The sequence below is a fragment of the Paroedura picta genome, chromosome 16 (assembly GCF_049243985.1).
Source record: "Paroedura picta isolate Pp20150507F chromosome 16, Ppicta_v3.0, whole genome shotgun sequence".
Classification (NCBI taxonomy): Eukaryota; Metazoa; Chordata; class Lepidosauria; order Squamata; family Gekkonidae; genus Paroedura; species Paroedura picta.
Window position 1 is genome coordinate 2,159,481 of NC_135384.1, and position 18,847 is coordinate 2,178,327.

Below are 18,847 nucleotides of genomic sequence, written 5' to 3' on the forward strand. Positions count from 1 at the left end.
CTAATAAAGGTTTAGAATAAATAAAGTTAATCTCCGCTTGCGTTTAAACCAAAGAAAAATGTGTCTAGCCCTTCCCACCCTGAGCCTCACAGGAGGGTGGTATATAGATAATAAATAAAGCTGGTTTCTTAATGGGCCATCTGTCACTAGCCGAGAGACCTGGGGCTCCAGGATGCCTCCATGTCCCCCAGCAAGGGTCAAGGAGACCGGGCTGCTTGTGCTGAGCCCTGCGGCCTCACGCACCCCCAGGCCCCTCCACAGGTCTTTTTCCGGGCTCCATTCTTGGCCTTCCCCTTCTCTTTATGGCTGCAGTCTCTTTAAAGTAAATAACTCCATTGGACTCTCGGGTGTCTCCGTTCCGAGCAAATAGACATAGGGTGGGGCGGCAGGTCGCCAACTGTACTGAAAAGTCTTGCTCTCCTTTCAATTACACTCTCTTTGCCTCTCACCTTCCCTGTGTTGAAGAAGAATTGGATTTTATACCCCACCTTTCACGACCTGAAGGAATCTCCAAGTGGCTTACAAACCCCTATCTCTTCCTCTCCCCACAACAGGAACCCTGTCAGGTGGGTGCAGCCGAGAGCCCTGAGAGAACTGTTCTGAGAACAGCTCTTACAGGACTGGGGCTGGCCTAAGATCAGCCAGCTGGCTGCATATGAAGGTGGAGGAGGAATCAAACCTTGCTCTCTAGATTAGAAGTCACAATTCTTCAGCACCCAGAGGTCTCTCCCTCTTCAAAGTCCACCCACCCCCCACCCCAATTTCCTGGTACGGCCAGTTTGGCATAGTGGTTAAGAGTGTCTGCTTCTAGTCTGGTAAGCCGGGTTTTATTCTTCCTCCATCTGCAGCCAGCTGGGTGACCTTAGACTAGTCACAGCCCTAATACAGTTTCTCCCAGAGCTCTCTCTCCCTGCAACCCGCGGAGCTCCTGCCCGGCCGCCTGCAAGCCCCACGGGACCCAGGCTCCACCCTCCAGGAATCCCCCGGCCCGGAGTTGGCACCCGGGCACGCCCCGCAGCGCGCGGCGCGCATTCCCCCGGGGCCGTTGGCAACGAACCCCCCGCGCGCCCCCTAACGGAACGAGCCGCTTGGCCGCTCCCCCTCGGCGCGGCTGCGCGCGGCGCGGCACTGCTCGGTGTTGTCGGCAGGGGGCGCCCGAGGCGGCGGAGAGATAACCGGCGGGGCCGCCTCTAGCCGCGGCAGGCGCGTCTTGTCTGCTCCCCATGTGCTGCTGCTGCTGCTGCTGCTCCTGCTGGGGCCAGAGCGAGGGCTGAGGCTTGGGCTGCGGACAGGCGGAGCTGCAGCTGGGCCCACCTTTTCCCCGGCAGGGTCCCTCCCCCCCGCCTCCACCCCCCCCCGTCTCCCACCACCATGGCCACCGAGGAGCTGGAGAGGATGCTCTCGGACTTACTGCAGCCTGACAACGCCGTCATCCAACAGGTGGAGAGGCAGGGGGCGGGGGGGGGGGGAGAAAGAGGCGCTGAAGGGCTGGCCCTGGACGGGTGGGTGGGTGGGGGTGTCTTGAGGACTAGTGTCCTGGTTTTTCTTGCAGAGGTGGGAGGGAGGTCTGGCGAGGGGGAGGGAATGCAGCCTTCACTTTTCTATCCCTATTATCATCCTTGAAATGTATGATTCTTTACATCCCTGAACTTCACCGCATTAGAGCTTCCCTTCATTTTTGGAAACGGCACCCTTTTCCAGTTCAGGGGCCCCAGCCCTGCCGCCTTGTGCACTGCAGGCAGTTCTGCTCTCTGCTTGAACCGGTGCCCATTTCAGCCTTGGCAAGAACGGTTGGCCGGAGCTGAAATAAGCAATAAAGACGTGTTCAGTTATCCAGGCAGAAGTGCCTTGGGGCTCCTGCCAGGTGTGTCCCCCTCCCCAGTAAAATCTCAGACCACCTTTATGGCCTCAGTCTCCCCACCTGTAAAACGGCTGACTCCGAGGCGAGGCCAGGAAGGAGGCCTTGGTAATTGGCTTCAGTTTGCCGCAGGCTGATTACAGGCACCTGTGTGGCTTGGCAACTTGCGAGAAGGTGCGCTTAGAGCATCCCCCTAGGAGGACTTGAACCCATAGTCCCCGTGCAGCAGCTATTCCAGGCAGGGACTAGAGCATTCAGAGAAAGTCTCAGACCAAGTTTCACAGGGCGTCTGCACACAAAAACCCACACCCAGAACAACACTCTGTGAGTCTTAAAGGGGCCGCTGGACTCAAACGCTCTTCTCCTGCTTCAGCCCAATATGGCCCCCCACCTGAGTGAAGCTTTGAAAGGAAGGGAGGCTCCCGCTGGTGTGGGAGAGCCAGCATGGGTTTGGTTCCCCATTCCTCCACATACAGCCAGCTAGGTAATAATAATTTTTAGTTGGGTTAGTCAGTTCTCTTAGAGCTGCTCTCTCAGCCCCACCCAGAAGGGTGTCTGTTGTGGGGAGAAGAAGGGGAAGGGGTTTGCAACCAGGTTGGGGATTCCTTGGGAGTGAAAACTCAGCTTTTCTTCTGGCTTCATTTTGGGTTTCCTCCTCCTAGGCTACGATCCAGCTGAAAGAGGCCCTGAAGCAGCCCGCAGCCTTGGCCCACCTCTGCCAGGTGATGTCAGACTCTCAGAGCCCCCAGGTAAGACCCCGCCCCCCTCCCTGTCTCAGCCGAAAGGTCCTGGCAGTCCCAGAAGCTCTTGTCTCTGGCTCCCAGGCTTGAGCTCATTTGAACCCAAGCCACCCCCAAGGGATTGTGTCCCAACATTCATCTCACTGCCTTCCTCTCAGGAGCCCTTCTTCTCCCCACGCCAAAGCTAATTCTCTGCCCTGAGGCTAATCTCCCCTCCCCCTGCTGTGGGGGAGCATCCCAGCTCCTTTCTTCCAGTTTCTCCCTCCGGCCTTGTGTCTGCCATACAAAGGACAAAAATGCTAATTTCCGTAGCCGGTGTTTGGTAACTTAATTTTTAACAATTTTACTCCAGTAGCACCTTAAGATTTTGGAGCTTCCGAGAGTCAAGAACTATCTGATGAGGGGGACTTTGGCCCTTGAAATCTTCTTGCCCCTGAGTCTCCTTGCTCTCTGAGGCGCTGCTGGAATCTGGCCCTTCTCCTAAAATGGGATGTGGGCGTGCCTGGCCCATTAGGAAACGCCTGTGCCTTTCCCCCCCCTTGCAGGACTTAAACCCGCCTACTGGCAGGGGCTCATGGGAGCTGTAGTCCACGGACCTCTGGACAGCCACAGCTTGGCCACCACTGACCGAGTGGATCCTTCCTACCAGCGGGGCCTTCCCCTGACACAGGAGGCTGCTGGGGGTCAGTGGGATAGATCTGTGAGGTTCCCCCCAGCACCTTTGCAAGAGCATCTAGATTGACCTTCTCGCGGCTCCTCTTTTCGCCCTTCCCAAAACGCCATTCACGTCTCCTCCGCTTCTCCCCCTGCAGATCCGGCAGTTTGCAGCCGTGTTGGTGAGAAGGCGCATGACCAAGCACTGGCGGAAGCTCCCGGCCCCAGAGCAGGAGGCGTAAGTGGACCCCCGGGCAAAAGGGGGGGTCTGGGCACTTTCGCACGTGCTGAATAAGCTACTTTTAATCTGCTTCTGGGCCTTACTGTCTCGCCCGGTAAAATCCAGTGGCTGAAGTGCATTCCTCAGCATGTGTGAAAGTGCCATAGGTTTAGAAAAAGCCCTCGGGGTTTGTGTTAATGGAGCCCAGGATCCCCTAAGATGCTTTTCTTAGAAAGTGGGTGAGGTCAGGTGGCCCTCTTTGCCCAGCCATAGAAGATTTGCTTTGGCTGTGCAGGTTCTCTGCACTGTTGCCATGGCCGCTATTTTGTGGCTACGCTCCTCACACTCCCCACAACAACCCTGCCAGGCAGGTCATTCTGACTGGCCTTACAATAATCCATTCTGGTCATTGGCTCAATTAGGCTTCCATATACAGAGAGAGTGTACCCTGGAATACCAGCAGTGTGGAAGGGCTGCCACTATTTTGCATCTTAGAAACATCTGGCAGCAACTGGGGGCTACAGGATGATGGGAGAGATGGTTGGACCCAGCAGGGCCCTTTTTATCTTCTGGACAGGACCCCAACATGCAGTCTCTTGTCTCTTTCAGGCTGAAGAACTTAGTGCTGTCCACGCTGCGGCGGGAAACAGAGTGAGTGTGGAAGTTCCTTTCCAGCTGTCCTCTTTAGTTTGTGTGTGCCAACCCCTCCGATTGTTTTCATCGAGCGGGGCAAGGGGTATGCCTGTGCGGGGCGACCAGAGGTGCTGTCTGCTGTGGGTTTTCTGTTTTCTCTTAATTGCGGAAGCCAAAGGGCGTCGCACAGACCTGCTCTGCTTTACAGGAGGGCTTTCCTCTTGACTCGGGCGGGGTGCCGTTGTTACGGGAGCAAATCCATGGGATCCAGTCTGTGTAAATGAAATAGGGTTATGGAGACAGCAGTCAGGCTGCAGGGATGCGGAAAGAAACAAAATGTAATAATCCCTGGCAACAAACGCAGCTGTACAGATCTCGAGTTTCCAGGTGGCTCTTATTTAGGACCGAAGCAGGGGCAGTGCACAGCCTAATTTCTTAGAACTGGAAATATTTTTTCTGCCCTAATCCAAAGTTGTGGTTTTTATGGACTATTTTGGGGTGAGGGAGAGTCACGTGCATTAACTTGATTCTGTGAAAACGTCCTAAAATTGTTTGCAAGAGCTGAATTGGGTCGGAGGGATTAATTGGAAAGGTTTCTTAGGGGGGGGGGGTATGTGTGTAAATGCTTGTCTTTAGAAATTGTCTCCTTGCATCACAAGTTGAGGGCCTGATTTGGTTCTGCTCATCTCACTGCAGTGATGCTGCCTGTTGTGCAGTGGCATCAGAGCTGGCGTTTGGATTGGCTCTGCTTGTGCTCCACTGTGGAAGAGTTAGAGATTGGAGAGGCTGAGTTGGGAAGCCATGATGGAAAGTTTCGGGCTGTTCTTTTCACCTCCGTCTCCCACCCGGCCTTCTCTTTCAGCCATAAGGTCTGCCTCGGCCTGGCTCAGCTGGCTGCCGTCCTCCTGAAGCACGAAAAACTGGAGAGATGGCCGCAGCTGCTTCAGCTCATCCAGCAAGGAGCCCAATCGCAGGATCCCACCCAGTGTGAGGTACGGGGAGGTGAGCCCCGTGGGTTGCCAGCCTCCAGGTGGGGCCTGGAGAGTCCCCCGCACTATAGCCAACCTCTAAACTGCAGAAATCAGTTCTACTTGGAGAAAATGCCTGCTTAGGCCCCTTCCCTCCCCATGGCCCACCCTCAGCGGGCTCCATCCCCAAATCTCCAGGAATGTCTCACCCCAGAGTTGGCAACCCTATGCACTCCAAAAGGGACCGTGACACCTGTTCTTTGAGTGGCTCAAAGAGGAGGGCTAATCAGAGTGCCCTTCTGCCCCCTTGGTCTTCCAGGTGGGATTGCTGCTTCTGAGCTGTGCTCTGGAACTGGACCCCGACGTCTTTGCGCCCCACTACATGGAACTCTTGCGGCTTTTCCACCTGATTCTCAGTGACCTCAACCACCCGGGCCCTCTCTACTACACGCTCCGCAGCCTCATCACCATGGTCCCAGGGCTGGGCTCGGACGAAATGGTGGGTAAACCCAGGCCTGCGGGCAGCTGGACTCTGCCGCCCAGCTCTGACGTCTCCCTGGGGCCGAGTTCATCGTTGTGGTTAGGGGGCTGGAGGTTGTGCTTTGAGCCTCAGTGGTATACGCTGGCGCATCCTAGGAGGAGAAAGGTGGTCTTTCTTTGGGAAGGGAGGGTGAGTGGGGCACCCGTCTGGTGCTCCTGCAAAGCAAAAGTCCTAGCACGATATTCTCTGCAAGGCATGCACCCCGAGCCAGCTCGGTTGCTGTTGTTTTCTTTCCTTTCTTCTCAGGCCCCTGGTTTATTTTCCATTTCCCGATCACATCTCTACATAACAAACATTGCTTACTGTTTTTTCCTCTCTCCCCTTCCTTCCTTCGGTTCCTTCGCTTCTTGACTCCAGAACCTGATGTCTTCGATGGTCCCCAAAATAATATTGGCCATCCAGGCCCTCAGCCGCGTCAACGAGGTGCGTGGGACGTCAGGGGGGGCCTTGTTGTCTTTGTGGGTTTAGAGCAGGGTGTGTGTGTTTGTGTGTGTGTGCTGGAGGAATAGGTTGCATGCTCCTTCTTAAAAGCCACTCTCAATAGAGGTTGGTTCGTCAACATCCATCTTACCTACTCAGACTGGGAGCAGCTGGGGTCCCAGGCAGAGAAAGGTCTTCCTCCCCACCTCCTACCAGATCCCTTAAGTGGGAACACCAGGGATTGAACCTGGGACCTTCTGCTGCTGAGCCACGGTGTGCGGATGCATTGACCATCACTCAAGAGGATGTATTTTGCTGGAATTTGGGAGGGGGGGTGCTGTGGGCCTCTCACTTGCCCACGCATCGGGCGGAAAGCCTTGCCAGCCTCGTCTTCCTCTCCTGCTCAGGCCCACGCCAGTGAAGTCATGGAGGTCTTCGATGAACTCCTGGAGACCGAAGTGTCCATCATTGTGCAGCATCTCTCGGAAGTCGTTGGCTTCTGCCTGGAGGTGAGCCCCGTTGACCCGATGCGGCTCCTCCCCTCGTTTCTCTCCTCCTGACGGGATTTCGACCACAGCTCTTTTTCTAGCCAGACGACCCAGAAGGTAGAAAATAACTCAAGAGGTGACCAGCGTTGGGGGAGACGAGAACTTGCCTGTGCATTTCAATCGCAGTGACCGGTTCTTGATTGCTCTTATTTTACTTAATGAGATCTGTGTCCCCCGCTTTTCCTGATGGTTCAGGGTGGCGTGCAGCAATAGGTTTGAAATAAAAATGTTTCTGGTTAAAACCAGGATAAAAGAACAAAGCCCACGTCTTTCCCTCCCCACACATGCTGGTTCGTCATCCGGACGACAGCCTTGTAAGGTGGGCTGGCATTAATCCCCATTGGAGGGGTGAGTCACATGGAGGGTCAGGAGGGGGAGGTCCTGCCAGACTATCTCTGAGATGAGGCTTGAGGTGGCGCATGCAGCTTATGTGATTTCCACGTATGGAGACGTTGCGCTGGCCCTCGGGGCGGGTGTGCCTCTGGGTCCCTGTGGCTGAAGGGCTTGGCTGCCTCCCTAAACGGGTTGGGGGGCTTCCCAGCGACCTCTAGCCGACTGCTGTTGGCACCCGCAAGTTAGCCAGATCCCACACGGCCCCTCCACCTGAGCTTGGAACCGGTTTCTCTCTGTCTTGTGTCATGTTGGCGGCTCCAGGCCTCCCGAGCGTCGTCTCCCCCGGGCTCTGTCCCCACCTTCTGCTCCGGAGGTGCTGGTGGCTCAGCCAAGCCCTGTTCCTCCTCAGGTGGCCTCCCACACGGCCTTGGGGGACAACCTCCGGGTGAAGGCCCTGTCCTGTATCAGCTACGTCATCAAACTCAAGAGCAAGGTGAGAGGCCAGGGGGCGTCCCGGGGCTTCCGGCCCCCTGACTCTGCCTCCCCCCATGGCCGGCCCCCCCATTCAGAGCGCCCCTTGTCTCCTTCCCCTCCCCGCAGGCCATCCTGAAGCGCAAGCTGCTCTCCCCGATCCTGAACGCCCTCTTCCCCATCATGAGCGCCGAGCCCCCTCCTGGCCAGATGGACGCCGAGGACGAGCCGACGGAGGAGGACATCGAAGACCGAGCGGAAGTCCAGACGCCCAAGCACTTTGCTGCTCAGGTACTCCCAGCGGGGCAGGGTGGGGGAGTGTGTGCTTTGTCACCCCACCAAACTTGTTCAGCCTCCAGCATGTGCCCCCCTAGGTGCTCTCTGACCTTTCTGTCCCCTTCAGTCCCTGCACCCCCTTGCTCCAGAGCCGTGGCTAAAAGCAGCTGCTTCTAATCTGGGGAAGCTGGGTTTGATTGCCCGCTCCTCTACGTGCAGCCAGCTGGCTGACCTCGGACTAGTCACAGTTCTCTCAGAGCTGTCCTTGTGGAGCAGTTCTCCTAGAGCTCTCAGCCCCACCTACCTCGCAGGGTGTCTGTTGGGAGTGGAAGGTGATCGGCAGCCGCTTTGAGACGCCTCCAGGCAGTGAAAAGCGGGGTATGAAAACTGACTCTTTTTCTCCTCCTGCAGGTTCTCATAGCCTAACGTGCCTTGTGGTCTTCCTCTTCTCCTTTCCGTCCCAGCGTTTCCCTCTGCCCAGTCGCCCACTCATGACCAGAGAGTCTGCTTTGGGTGACCCTGTCTCCTGAGTTTCAGCGGGCAGCAGCCTGGGGCAGAGCCTTCTCTGTCATGGCACCCAAACTCTGCAGCTCTCTTTTGTTGCCGCCTTCTGCCCACGGGGGACGACTTCCTGTTTCTCTCGGTGGTCCTCTGCGATCCCTCCCTCCCCGATGTTTTGACCATTTTTTAAAACATCCTATATATTCAAAACTGTTCTAAGGGCCCATGTTTTGGTTAGTTGGGTTTCACAGCTTGGAAGACAAATTTTTAATTTGTTTTGCTTAAACCGGTTAGCCGCTTGGGTGAGAACAGAACGGCCAGGTAAAAATCTTGGTTAAGTGATAAAATAACAAGCCCCGATGTTCTCCTCTCCGGGGCAGGTGGTGGACACGCTGGCTTTGCACCTCCACCCGGAGAAGCTCTTCCCCCAGCTGGTGAGTGCAGAGAGTACTCAGGGAGGGGGGATTGAAGGGAGGGGGGGGCCGCAGGAGCTGGATTCAGGCACCTCCCTCCTCTCTCTCCCCCCCCCCAGATGCCCCTGATGGAGCCCGCCCTCCTGAGTGCCAACCCTTACCATCGCAAGGCTGGACTCATGTGCTTGGCGGTGCTAGCCGAAGGCTGCGGGGATCACATTCGGAAAAAGTACGTTGCCCTTCAGTGAAGGGGGGGGGGGGTTGTATCCATCTCCTGAACTTCAGACTGGAGATGGGTGCTGGCAAATTTACTCGGGGGGGTTTCACGGCCGCTGACCTCCCCGTCCGCCCCCTTCCAGGCACCTGCAGCCCATGCTCCAAGTGGTGTGCCAGGCCCTGTCCGACACCAGCCAGGTGGTGAGAAACGTGGCCCTCTTTGCTCTGGGGCAGTTCTCAGAGAACCTGCAGGTACGCAAGCAGAAGGGGAGGGGCTCTTGGGGCACCCTGCTGGCCAGGGGGAGAGGCGGTGGCCGACCCCGAAGCTGGAGTATTCTGAGAGAGGGCACGATGCAGCCTCCTGAACTTAACAGAAAGTCAGTACAGGAAGTGAGAAAAGGTAGTGCTAGGGATCGCCAGAATCTCTATGGTAAAACCGTACCGTCGCTTCTCTCCCACTCCCCCCCCCCCTCCAGCCTGACATTGCCCGCTACTCTGACGACATCATGCCTCTGCTCTTGCGCTACCTGGATGGAGTGGAGCTGGCCCACACGGGCCACTTGGCCAAAGCCTACTACGCCCTGGAGAACTTCGTGGAGAACCTGGGTGAGGACTGTGGTCAGCCCTGCCTCTCCCTGGATGGAGAGAATTAATGCAGAGGGGCGGGGGCAGACTGTGGCTCTCCAGATGTCCAAGGAAGGCTAAAGAGTAACAGCCTCCGTTGAAGTTCCAGGAGAGCTCTGTGTGTCTTCCCCCTCCGGCCCCAATCCTTCTGCTCTAACTCCCCGCAGGAGACAAGATCGGCCCCTACCTGCCCGCCCTGATGGATCGGATGCTCTCCACCTTGAGTGGCCCCAGCAGCCCCCGCACCAAGGAGCTGGCTGTCAGCGCCCTTGGGGCCATTGGTAAGCACCCTCGGCTACGCCGCTGTGGCCAGGTAGGCCTCCGGAGCTGTGCTGAGGCCCCTGCATGGTTGGAGGAATTCCCTGGAGCGTAGAATCATAGAGTTGGAAGGGGCCACACAGGCCATCTAGTCCAACCCCCTGCATGGAGTGGAGGGTTGAAGGATTGACAAGGTGGCTTTGACTCAGAGAGACAACGGACAGCCGGAGTCTTGTGGCTCCATTCTCGGCCCAACCGTGACCCTTCCCTGCCTGTCTCTAGCCCAGGCCGCCAAGGGGACTCTCCTGCCTTACTTCCAAGCCATTATGGACCAACTGACCGGTTACCTGCTAACCAAACGCGAAGACCTCCGGCCCGTACAGATTCAGTCTGTGGGTAAGCCACGAATCCTTTGGAGGGATATTAAAATCCTTCTCTGCCTCCCTGGAGCTGAAAAGCAGCATTTGAGGCTCTCCTGCTCCCTGCTGTTTTTAGCTTCACAACAACCCTGTGAGGTAGGTGAGGCCGAGAGCAATGTTGGCTCCCAGGTTACTCAAGGATCTGGATAACTGAATGCGGATTTGAACCCAGATCTCCTAACTTGACACTCTAAGACTCAGAAAGCTTTTGGGGGGGGGGGGGGCGCAGTAAGCACCCCCTGCGTTCCACCTGCCCCATCCGCTGCCTCTGCGCCTGACCTTTTCCCTCGGTTCCCTCTCCAGAGACCCTGGCCATCATGGCCAGCTCCATGGACAAGGAGGTCTTCCTGCCGCTGGGCGACAGGTGCTGCCAGCTCGGCCTGGACCTCTGCGACCAAGTGGATGACCCCGACCTGCGGAGGTGCACGTGAGTCAGCCGTGGCCCTGGACTGGACTGGACCGGGAGGAGGAGTAGGAGGAAGGCCTCGGAAGGGGCACCGTGAAAGGTGGAAGGGATTTTTAGCTGCTTGAACGGACCTCGTTGGGGCTGGTCCCTGCTCACAGGTGTCAACGCGTGGGCTCCCAGCTTCAAAATACAGGCGCTCAAAACACATCTCTCTGCAGGTACAGCCTCTTCTCCTCGCTGGCCATTGTCATGGGGGACGGCCTTGCTCCGTACCTGCCTCGGATCACCCACCTGATGCTCTGCTCTCTCAAATCGACCGAGGGCATCGAGGTAAGAACGATGCGGCCGCTTTTCGGATTTGTCTTTGCAGCCATTTGGGCTCAGGCCTCGGCCCCCGTGTGCCGAGAAGGCCGGCTGTCGATCCTCTTCCGTGCGCCTGATGCACCTGGCCCTTTTTCTTTCCCGCAGCCTCACTACGGCGCCGGCAGCTCCTTCCTCTTGTTCGACGACGAGGAGGAGGAAGCCGAGGTGGAGGGAGAGGAGAGCCTGACCGAGGAGGAAGAGGACGAAGATTTGGAGTTCGTGGGGTGCTGCGCCGGTCCCGGGGCGGGGACGAGGGGGGCGTTGGGAAACCTGACCTTGAGGGTCTCTGCTGAAGGGGGGGGGGTAATTCCAGGAAGGAAGCATTGGGTTTTTGTTAAATCTTCGGGCCTGATGGAGCTTATCTCAGTCTGTGGTCAGGACCAGAAATCCTATTGAATTCCGGCTTCCCTGCTCAAGGCGCCGGTCAGATTATCAGCCAGTGACGCGAGAGGAGATGAGGCAGCTTTAGAAGGGTTTTTATTTCCATCACTGGTGGCTTTGATGTTCTGATGGTCATGCTGGCATTGGGGATTTCATTGTCTAGAGATACGGTACCTGCCCGTGGGTGAGCTATAAATGAAATGTTATATATCGGATAGAGAGAGAGATTGAGGAAGAAGCCTTGAAGGCCAAGAACTGGGTGTCGAACTCTGCAGGGGGCAGGTAGTCTCCTCGCCACGTTTCTTTACTCGGGGGAGGGATTTTTATTTTGTGTGTGTGTGAGAGAGAGAGGGGGGGGGTGTTCAGACCTGGATTGGTTAAAGTTTTACCACAGTCCAGCTTCTTCATAAAGAGCCAGATTCTGAACGAGGTCTGGACTTCTCGTTCCTCGCAGGGTGTGTGTGAGAAACTCCTTTATGGATGAAAAGGACGACGCCTGCCTTTCCCTGGGGGAGATCGCCTTCCATGCCAGGTACGAGCCTGTCTCACGTTGGTAGTCTGCCCACACACACGGACATCCGGGCAGCAGACATGGTTCTCCCTTCCTGACAGCCCTGTAAGGTAGGCAAGGTGAAAACGGAGTCACCCTGCTCAATTCATGGTCCAGGGGAGATTTGAACTCACACCGGAGTCTCGGTCAGTCATAAATTTGGGTGAGGTAGTTTGGGGAGTGCTGGGGGAGTCCTGAGAAGTGGCTGATTCTTGGTCCTGAGGCAACAAAAGGGGCGGGCACATGTGAGGGACGGGAGTGCTTAAGGGTCCCTCCAGAAGGAATCAGTGGCAGCCCCTTGGGATTCACAGTTGTCCCCTGCCCCTCCCCCATGGGAATCCTCTGCCTTCACAACAGTCCTGCGTGGTAGGCTACCTTTGCCCAGCAGCACCCAGTGCATTTTGTGGCAGAGTGAGATTTTGAACCTAGACCCTCAGCAGTCCCATCCCCTGTGCTTCTCTGCTTTGTGTGGTGTCAGCAGAGAGACCGTGTAGTGTCCAGGTGAAAACGCCAGTCCAAACATCTTGGACATCTGGGTTCAAATCGCCACTCTGCCGGGGAAGCTTGCTTGGGTGCTCGTGGGCCTGCCCTCTGCCTACCCCGCCCCACAGGGCTGTTGTGAAAATAAAACAGGGAGCAAAGAACGTGAAAATGAAAATTGTAGAGATGGACAAAACATGTGCATGCACTCTTCTTCCCAGCCTACTGCATTTTTGTTGGGGGAAGCACTATGTCCTGCATAGTGCAGGGGGTTGGACTAGATGATCCATGAGGTCCCTTCCAACTCTGTGATTCTATGAAATGGCAGCCAGCGTATGTGGGGTGGAGGCCTAAGCCTCTCCTCCCCCCCTGAGGCCGTTTTTCCTGCCCTCCCAGCGTGGCCTTCCTGCCCTTCGTGGACACCTGCTTCCCGGAAGTCTTCAAAATGCTAGAGGTAAAACGCAGCCCAAGGCGCATGTCCCAATGGGTGTGGCTGGATGGGCTGAGGGTGGGGCGGGTGGCTCGGCGTGGGGCAGAGAAAGAGGGGCAGGAGGCCTCTCTTCTCATACGGGGAGCAAGTGTTGGCTTAGTGCTAATGTGTGTTTGTGTGGGGGGGATTGAAAAGGGCGTTTCTTAGGTGCCGCTCACTCCAGGGGTGGGAAGTCCGCAGAGTAGAAAACGGTAGCTGCAGAATTAGGAATGGGGGGGGGGGTTGCGAGTTTGGAGTCCTGAACCCCTAAGTCTTGTCTCCCCATTTCCAGTGTTTCATTGTCGGTGTGAGAAAATCCGCCTTCTGTGCCCTGGGCCTCTTCTGCACTGGCCTGCACAAGGTGTGCGAGCAGGACCCATCCGAGCCCAACCGTGCTGGTGAGCTGAGGCATGAAAGCAAGTGGGGGTGGGCGACGTGGAAATCCTCTGCCCGGGAGCCCCTGCGAGCCAGAGGAGGGAACATCTGGCTCCGTGCAAGGCAGGGCGGAGGGGCGGGCAGGGGCAAGACGGGCAGGCGCGTCCCCCTATCCGTAGGGCCCGGAGGCCCAGGCCACTGCCCAAGCCGCCTTTTCCCGCCTCTCCCGCAGCTCTGCAGAAGATGCTCTCGGTGGTCCTGCCGGCTTACTTCAAGGGGATCCAGGAGGACCGGGAGCGCCAGGTGGTGATGGAGATCCTGGAGACGCTGACCAAGCTGGTGAACGCCTGCAAGCAAGAGGCCTTCCGGGAGCCCGGGCGCCTGGCGGAGCTGTGCCGCGTGATCCGGATGTCGCTGGAGAAGAAAGTGAGCGTGGCTCTGCGGCCCCAGACCCTTCCCCTTGCCCAAGGGGAGGTGGGGGCTAGGGGAGGGGGAGGGGAGGCCGGGGTCAGCCTTTCCCGTGACCCCAGGGAGTGGCTTACAGGTGGCTGGGAGGCGGCAGAGGGAGCATGGGGACGGGTGGAAAGGAATGAGAGGAGCCAGGTGTGTGTGGGGGGAGGGGGTGGCTAAGTCAGGAAGGGGGTCCTGGGAACTCTCTTCCTGCAGCTGCCCTAATTCTGACTCCTTTTCTTGAAAATAACTTTCCAGACGGCCTGTCAGGACAACGGGCTGGAAGAGGAGGAGGAAGAGGAGGACGAGGTGAGTGTGGGGCTCTCTGGCGCCATCCCCTGGTCGCTTCTGGCCACTGGACCTCTTGGGAAAGGCCACCGAGCCAGAGAGGACGCTGTCTGTTTTGTGTGTGGGTGGAGGCAATTTAAGGTGAAGTGTAGCAGCTGGTTTTCTCTTCTGAGGGTTTTGCTACAGAATTGAACACCTCTGATAATAATGAGGGAAGAGGGGTGGCATTAGACAGTGGAGGGAGGGCGGAGGGTGGCTTTCGAGGCAAGGAAGGGGGGCTTCCTCCAGGGGGAGGTGCTTGGTGGGTAACGGGGGACGTTTACTTCTCCTCCTCCCCGCTTCCCCTCGGCAGGCCGAATACGACTCAATGCTGATCGAGTATGCTGGAGAATTGATTCCTGCCCTGGCCTCAGCTGTCGGCGGAGAGGTCTTTGCTCCCTACTTTGCCGGCTTCCTGCCTTTACTCCTCAACAAGTTGGTGAGTCCGCCCCTCTCCCGTCCCTCCTGCCTCACGGGGGGAGCGTTTTGGGCCCGGCTGCAGAACGGCTGCCACAGGAGCACCGTCCCTCTGAGCGGCGGATCTCTCCCTCCCCTCCTCTGCAGAAGCCCAGCTGCACCGTGGCAGAAAAGTCCTTTGCGGTGGGCATAATCGCCGAGGCGGTCCAGAACATGGGCCGGGCGGCCAGCCCCTTCGTCCCGCGCCTCCTGCCCGTGATGATGAAGGCCTCCCGCGACAAAGACATGGAGGTACGCAGCAACGCCATATTCGGGCTGGGCGTGCTGGCGGAGCATGGCGGCGAAGTCATGTACGAGTATCCTTCTCACGATGGGCGGGACCGCACGAGGGAGCCACTGGCAACGCAGAGGTCATCTTTTCCTCTGTTGGGAGGCGGGGGCGGGACAAGTGAAGACAGTCAAAGCTGGCGGGGATTTGATTTGGTTTACTTGGTATTCCGCTTTTCTCCCCCCCCCCAAAAGCATCATTCTGTTTGATCCTCACAAACACCCCAGCGAGGTAGGTCAGGCAGAGAGTGCGTGGCTGGCCTCAGGTCCCCCAGCAGGCTGCCCTGGCGGAGTGAGGATTCGAACCCGGGACTTTTGGCTACTAGCTAATTCCCTGTGGGTTTTGTTTTGTGGAGTTCAACCCTCGAGGAGATGAGCCCGACACCAGGGGCCCCACCCCTCAGCCTCTCGGTTTCTCCCCTTAACTTCCCCTCCGCCCGGGGCAGACACTACCCCAAGCTCATCGGCCTTCTGTCCGGCGTGATCCACCAGGAGCAGAGCAGCCGGGCAACGGACAACGTCTGCGGGGCCGTCTCGCGGATGGTGATGGCCAATCCTGGAGGGGTCCCTGTTGCGCAGGTGGGTATCTTTTTTAAGGGGGCGACCCCGTGACAAAGCTCGAATTCGATACCCTGACTCTTTAGAGCAGGGGTAGTGAAACTGCAGCCCTCCAGATGTCCATGGACTGGCAGGGGCTCATGGGAATTGTAGTCCATGGTAATCTGGAGGGGCCGCAGTTTCACTACCCCTGCTTTAAACTGTGAAAAGTGCTACTGACTTGGAATATCCTTAATTTCTTGGCACAAAGAGAACATTTCTCATCTGTTTTTTTAAAAAAGAGGATGCCAGAAAAAGGGGAGGACCATTTTCCCAAAGGCATTTGCCATTTGGAAAACACCCGCTAAATCAGGTCACGTGGGGGTGAGTGGTCCGGGATGGGAGGGGCTTCTTTTATCGTACACGGCTGCAATTCTGGTGCAAAGAGAGGAAAACCCTGCCTGGGTTGCACAGAGGAGACTGTGAAGGAGTTCCTTCCACCCCGGTCAAGAGATCTTCTGGATGACATCTCCGAGATTTGAACCTAGCTCTTCTGCCCTCCGCAGGCTTTGCCCAGCCTGCTCCGCGCTCTCCCCCTGAAGGAGGATCTGGAAGAATACAAGACCGTGTTCCGTTGCCTCACCTTTGTGTACGAACGAGACCCCCAGCAGGTGCGTGCGGCAGCCGCCCCAGGGATCCCTCTGGCTCCGAGGGCCGGCCTGCTTCCTTGAGCCCCCCAGCGCGTCTCACGGCCGATCCGGTGAGGGGAAATCCGATCTCGGCACTGTAAGGCCGAGGTGCTTGCTTTCTAAAAGAAAGCCAGGGGCGGTTTCCAGCCAAGCCTTCCTGAGTCCCTGCAGCATCAACCCCACTGTGCCACCTTTGGGAGCAAGTGCAGGATAATCCAGAGCTGAAAGAAACGGTAAAGACATTTCTCTTCAGAGATTGCACGGTGGAGATTGGCAGAGGGGCAAAGATGCGAAGAGGGCTGGGGAGCATTCCTCCGTCTCCCGAAACGAGAGGATCCTACCTTGCCGTTGGAGAAACTGTGTCTCCTTGTCTTCCTTTTCCAGGTGTTGCCCCTGGTGGGGCATATCGTGCAGCTCAGTGGCAACGTCCTGGCTGTCAGTGCCGTCCCAGAAGGTACCCGCTTCTCCCTGTCATTTCTTTTTAAGCTTCAAGGCCATTAGCATGGTACCGTCCTGCTCCTTTCCATCCACCTGCTCAGAGAGCAGCTGAGAGACGGGCATTTCCAAGCCCACAGGCAGGCACCCTTGGGGTTCTGACACGGGGCTTGGCTCAACCCCCAAAACCGCCCCTGTGGGAGGCACGGCCCCTCGCAAAATGGCTGCTGCAGGAGGTGGAGCCAACCACAACAGGCGAGGGATTGAGTTTCCGAATAACCAATAGTCGCTCGTCAACATTTCAAGCAGAGGTTGCAGGGAGAGGAAGGGGAGGCGATTGTGAGCTGCTCTGAGACTCCTTCGGGCTGCGATGAGCAGGGGATAAAAATCAGCTCTTCTTTACCGGTTGCAGTTTTAAACCACTTCCTTACATCGGCTCGAATTTAAGAGGAGGACCATGGCTCAGCTTTCGGACACCTGCTGTGCAGGCAGAAGGATCCCCAGTGTCTCTGGTTAAAATGCAAGAGGCAGCCGACGATGATGTTGTAGTAATTGCTGACTGTTCTTCTCCCCTCCAGCTGCCCGCAACACCCTGGTGACGCTGCTGCGCAATCTGTCCAGCCGCTGCCCGGACGAGTTCCAAGCAGCCAAGCTCTCGCTGCCTTCGGAAGCCCAGGCCCTGCTCGAAGGGGCCATCCGATCTTTGTGAGGAGGCCCCGCATCTTCAAGCGCCCGATGGTCGCGGAGGGCTTATCCCAGACCTCACCCGCCTCAGACATCTCCCCTGCGCCCTACGGACTTCGGGGGCTGACCGGCCCTCGCCAAGAACGCCACATCCTCCCGGTCTTGCATTTTTGGTTTCCTTTTGCCAGTTGGGTGTCCTGAGCCAACCTGCAGGGGTTGTTCAGCTGTACCTCGGCCATTGTGGTCTTCTCCGCACCGGGGTGCTGTTTTCGGTTGAAAAGCTGGTTCCGGGAGAGTTTTCACACGGTCGAGAGGTTCCTCGCAGCCAGGCTGTCTTCTCCACCTGCTGTCTCCTCTGCCTTTTCTGCCTGGGAAAGGAGTTGCTTGGGCAGCCACCTCAATCTGCCTGTAGCGCTATTTAGGTTTTGCTAGCGGGGCCAAGAGAGACCTCTCTCGTAAGCTTCCGTGGGTCCTGGCCTTCGTTTTCCACCAGGGACCATCCCAGCCAGTTTGCCTTGGGAAATTCTGCATAGCTGAACCAAGCCCACAGAGACCCCACGGGAGCGAAGCGAGCCACACGGTTACCCACAAATTTGGCTCGTGACCAAGCCCGATTGACTGACGAGGACCCTTCTCCCAACGGTGGCTGGCCAAGGCGGCGCTTGCATCGCTGGAGCCAAAACCGGCCTCGTGGGCTTGATCCCTTTGGCCGTGCCCTGCTGCTAACAAGGTCATCCGGTTGTTTTCAGGCCTTCTCGCGGGCCGGTTTCCTTTGCTCACAGGAAGTACGTAGGCGGGGGTGGGGAAGGGTGGGTTTGGGCATCCGAGATTCGTCATGCTTGGTGTCTTCCTTTAGAAGCAGACCGAAACGGCGCACGGGTGGGGTGACTCAAAGCATGACCCACTTCCCCTCCAACGGCCAGGCCAAAGAGTTCATCCAGTCTTGGTTCTTCCCTTCAGCTGCTGTGAGGTGTGGCATTTAGTACACAGTTCAGTCCTGCCTCTGCCGGAAATGCTGCCTGCACGCTCTCTGGTCCCCGAAACGGCCAGCCAGCTTTTGTGGGGCTGTCCTGCCCCCCTCCTTTGCCCCACTGCTGTAATGGAGCAGCTGCTGCCCTCATGAATTTGCCTTTCTCCTCCCGGTGACGGGGCCTGTTCTGAGCCAATTTGCTTGACTTTTCCTCTGGTCTTCCTTGCCCTGCTGGGAACCCTTCCCAGAGCTGCTGCCCTCCCCCCCCTCCCTCTGCACTCCCTCACAGGGTGGTTGTTGGGGTGTGGGGTTCTTTGCCAAAAGTGTTTGTGGTTCTTCGCCGGTCACTGGGGGTCATTCTCTGGCAAGTGTCGGACCATCCCTGGTGTTCCACCGGGTTTGAAACGGTGCGCAGCTGTGGCTTCCGGTTTGTATTTAACACGGTTGAAATGGTGCACTGCTGCAGCCTCTAGTTTGTATTTAACATTTGGTATTTTTTTGAGAGAGAAATTATATTGTGTACCTTGGAAATAAAAGTAATTTTGCCTGAATCTGTTGCATTTTATTTATATTGTCAGCTGCCCTTAGTTTCACAGGGGGGAAAGGATAGCCAATAGAGGTTTAAAAGAATACATTCTGGGGGTCTGGGATATTTTATAAATTCTGCACAAGGGAGGCTGTGGGTTTCGATTTTTGAACTGATCCAGTGGGTCACCTGAAGCAAAGTCTAATATTGATGGGGCAGCCCTGTTGGTCCGAAGCAGCAGGACAAAGTCTGACTCCTGGAGCACCTTTAAATCTACAAAGTTTCAGTCAAGGTGTAAGCTTTCATGTGCTTGCATGCATCTTCTGAAGGATCTGAAATCCGTGTGCACAGAAAACCTTCCCTCTAGA

General features: G+C 57.0%; 1 protein-coding gene across 2 annotated transcripts; it reads left to right on the forward strand.

The window, feature by feature from the left end:
- The first annotated feature begins 1,133 nt into the window (after positions 1-1,133).
- On the forward strand, positions 1,134-18,504 carry IPO4 (importin 4). 2 transcript variants are annotated; one of them, XM_077314036.1, is made up of 30 exons: positions 1,134-1,440; positions 2,521-2,607; positions 3,411-3,490; positions 4,082-4,123; positions 4,968-5,097; positions 5,393-5,572; positions 5,972-6,037; positions 6,442-6,543; positions 7,325-7,408; positions 7,516-7,677; positions 8,544-8,597; positions 8,696-8,805; positions 8,936-9,044; positions 9,269-9,398; positions 9,584-9,697; positions 9,957-10,070; positions 10,397-10,520; positions 10,718-10,829; positions 10,968-11,086; positions 11,698-11,775; positions 12,670-12,727; positions 13,035-13,140; positions 13,350-13,543; positions 13,826-13,876; positions 14,208-14,333; positions 14,459-14,667; positions 15,085-15,217; positions 15,742-15,846; positions 16,249-16,318; positions 16,878-18,504. In XM_077314036.1, exons 1-30 carry the CDS (start codon positions 1,372-1,374, stop codon positions 17,006-17,008), a joined length of 3,249 nt encoding a protein of 1,082 aa, XP_077170151.1. In that variant the 5' UTR covers positions 1,134-1,371; the 3' UTR covers positions 17,009-18,504. The 2 variants fall into 2 exon arrangements, with proteins under 2 accessions (XP_077170151.1, XP_077170152.1); XM_077314037.1 differs by having other exon boundaries at positions 1,135-1,440; positions 10,968-11,077.
- Positions 18,505-18,847: the final 343 nt, after the last annotated feature.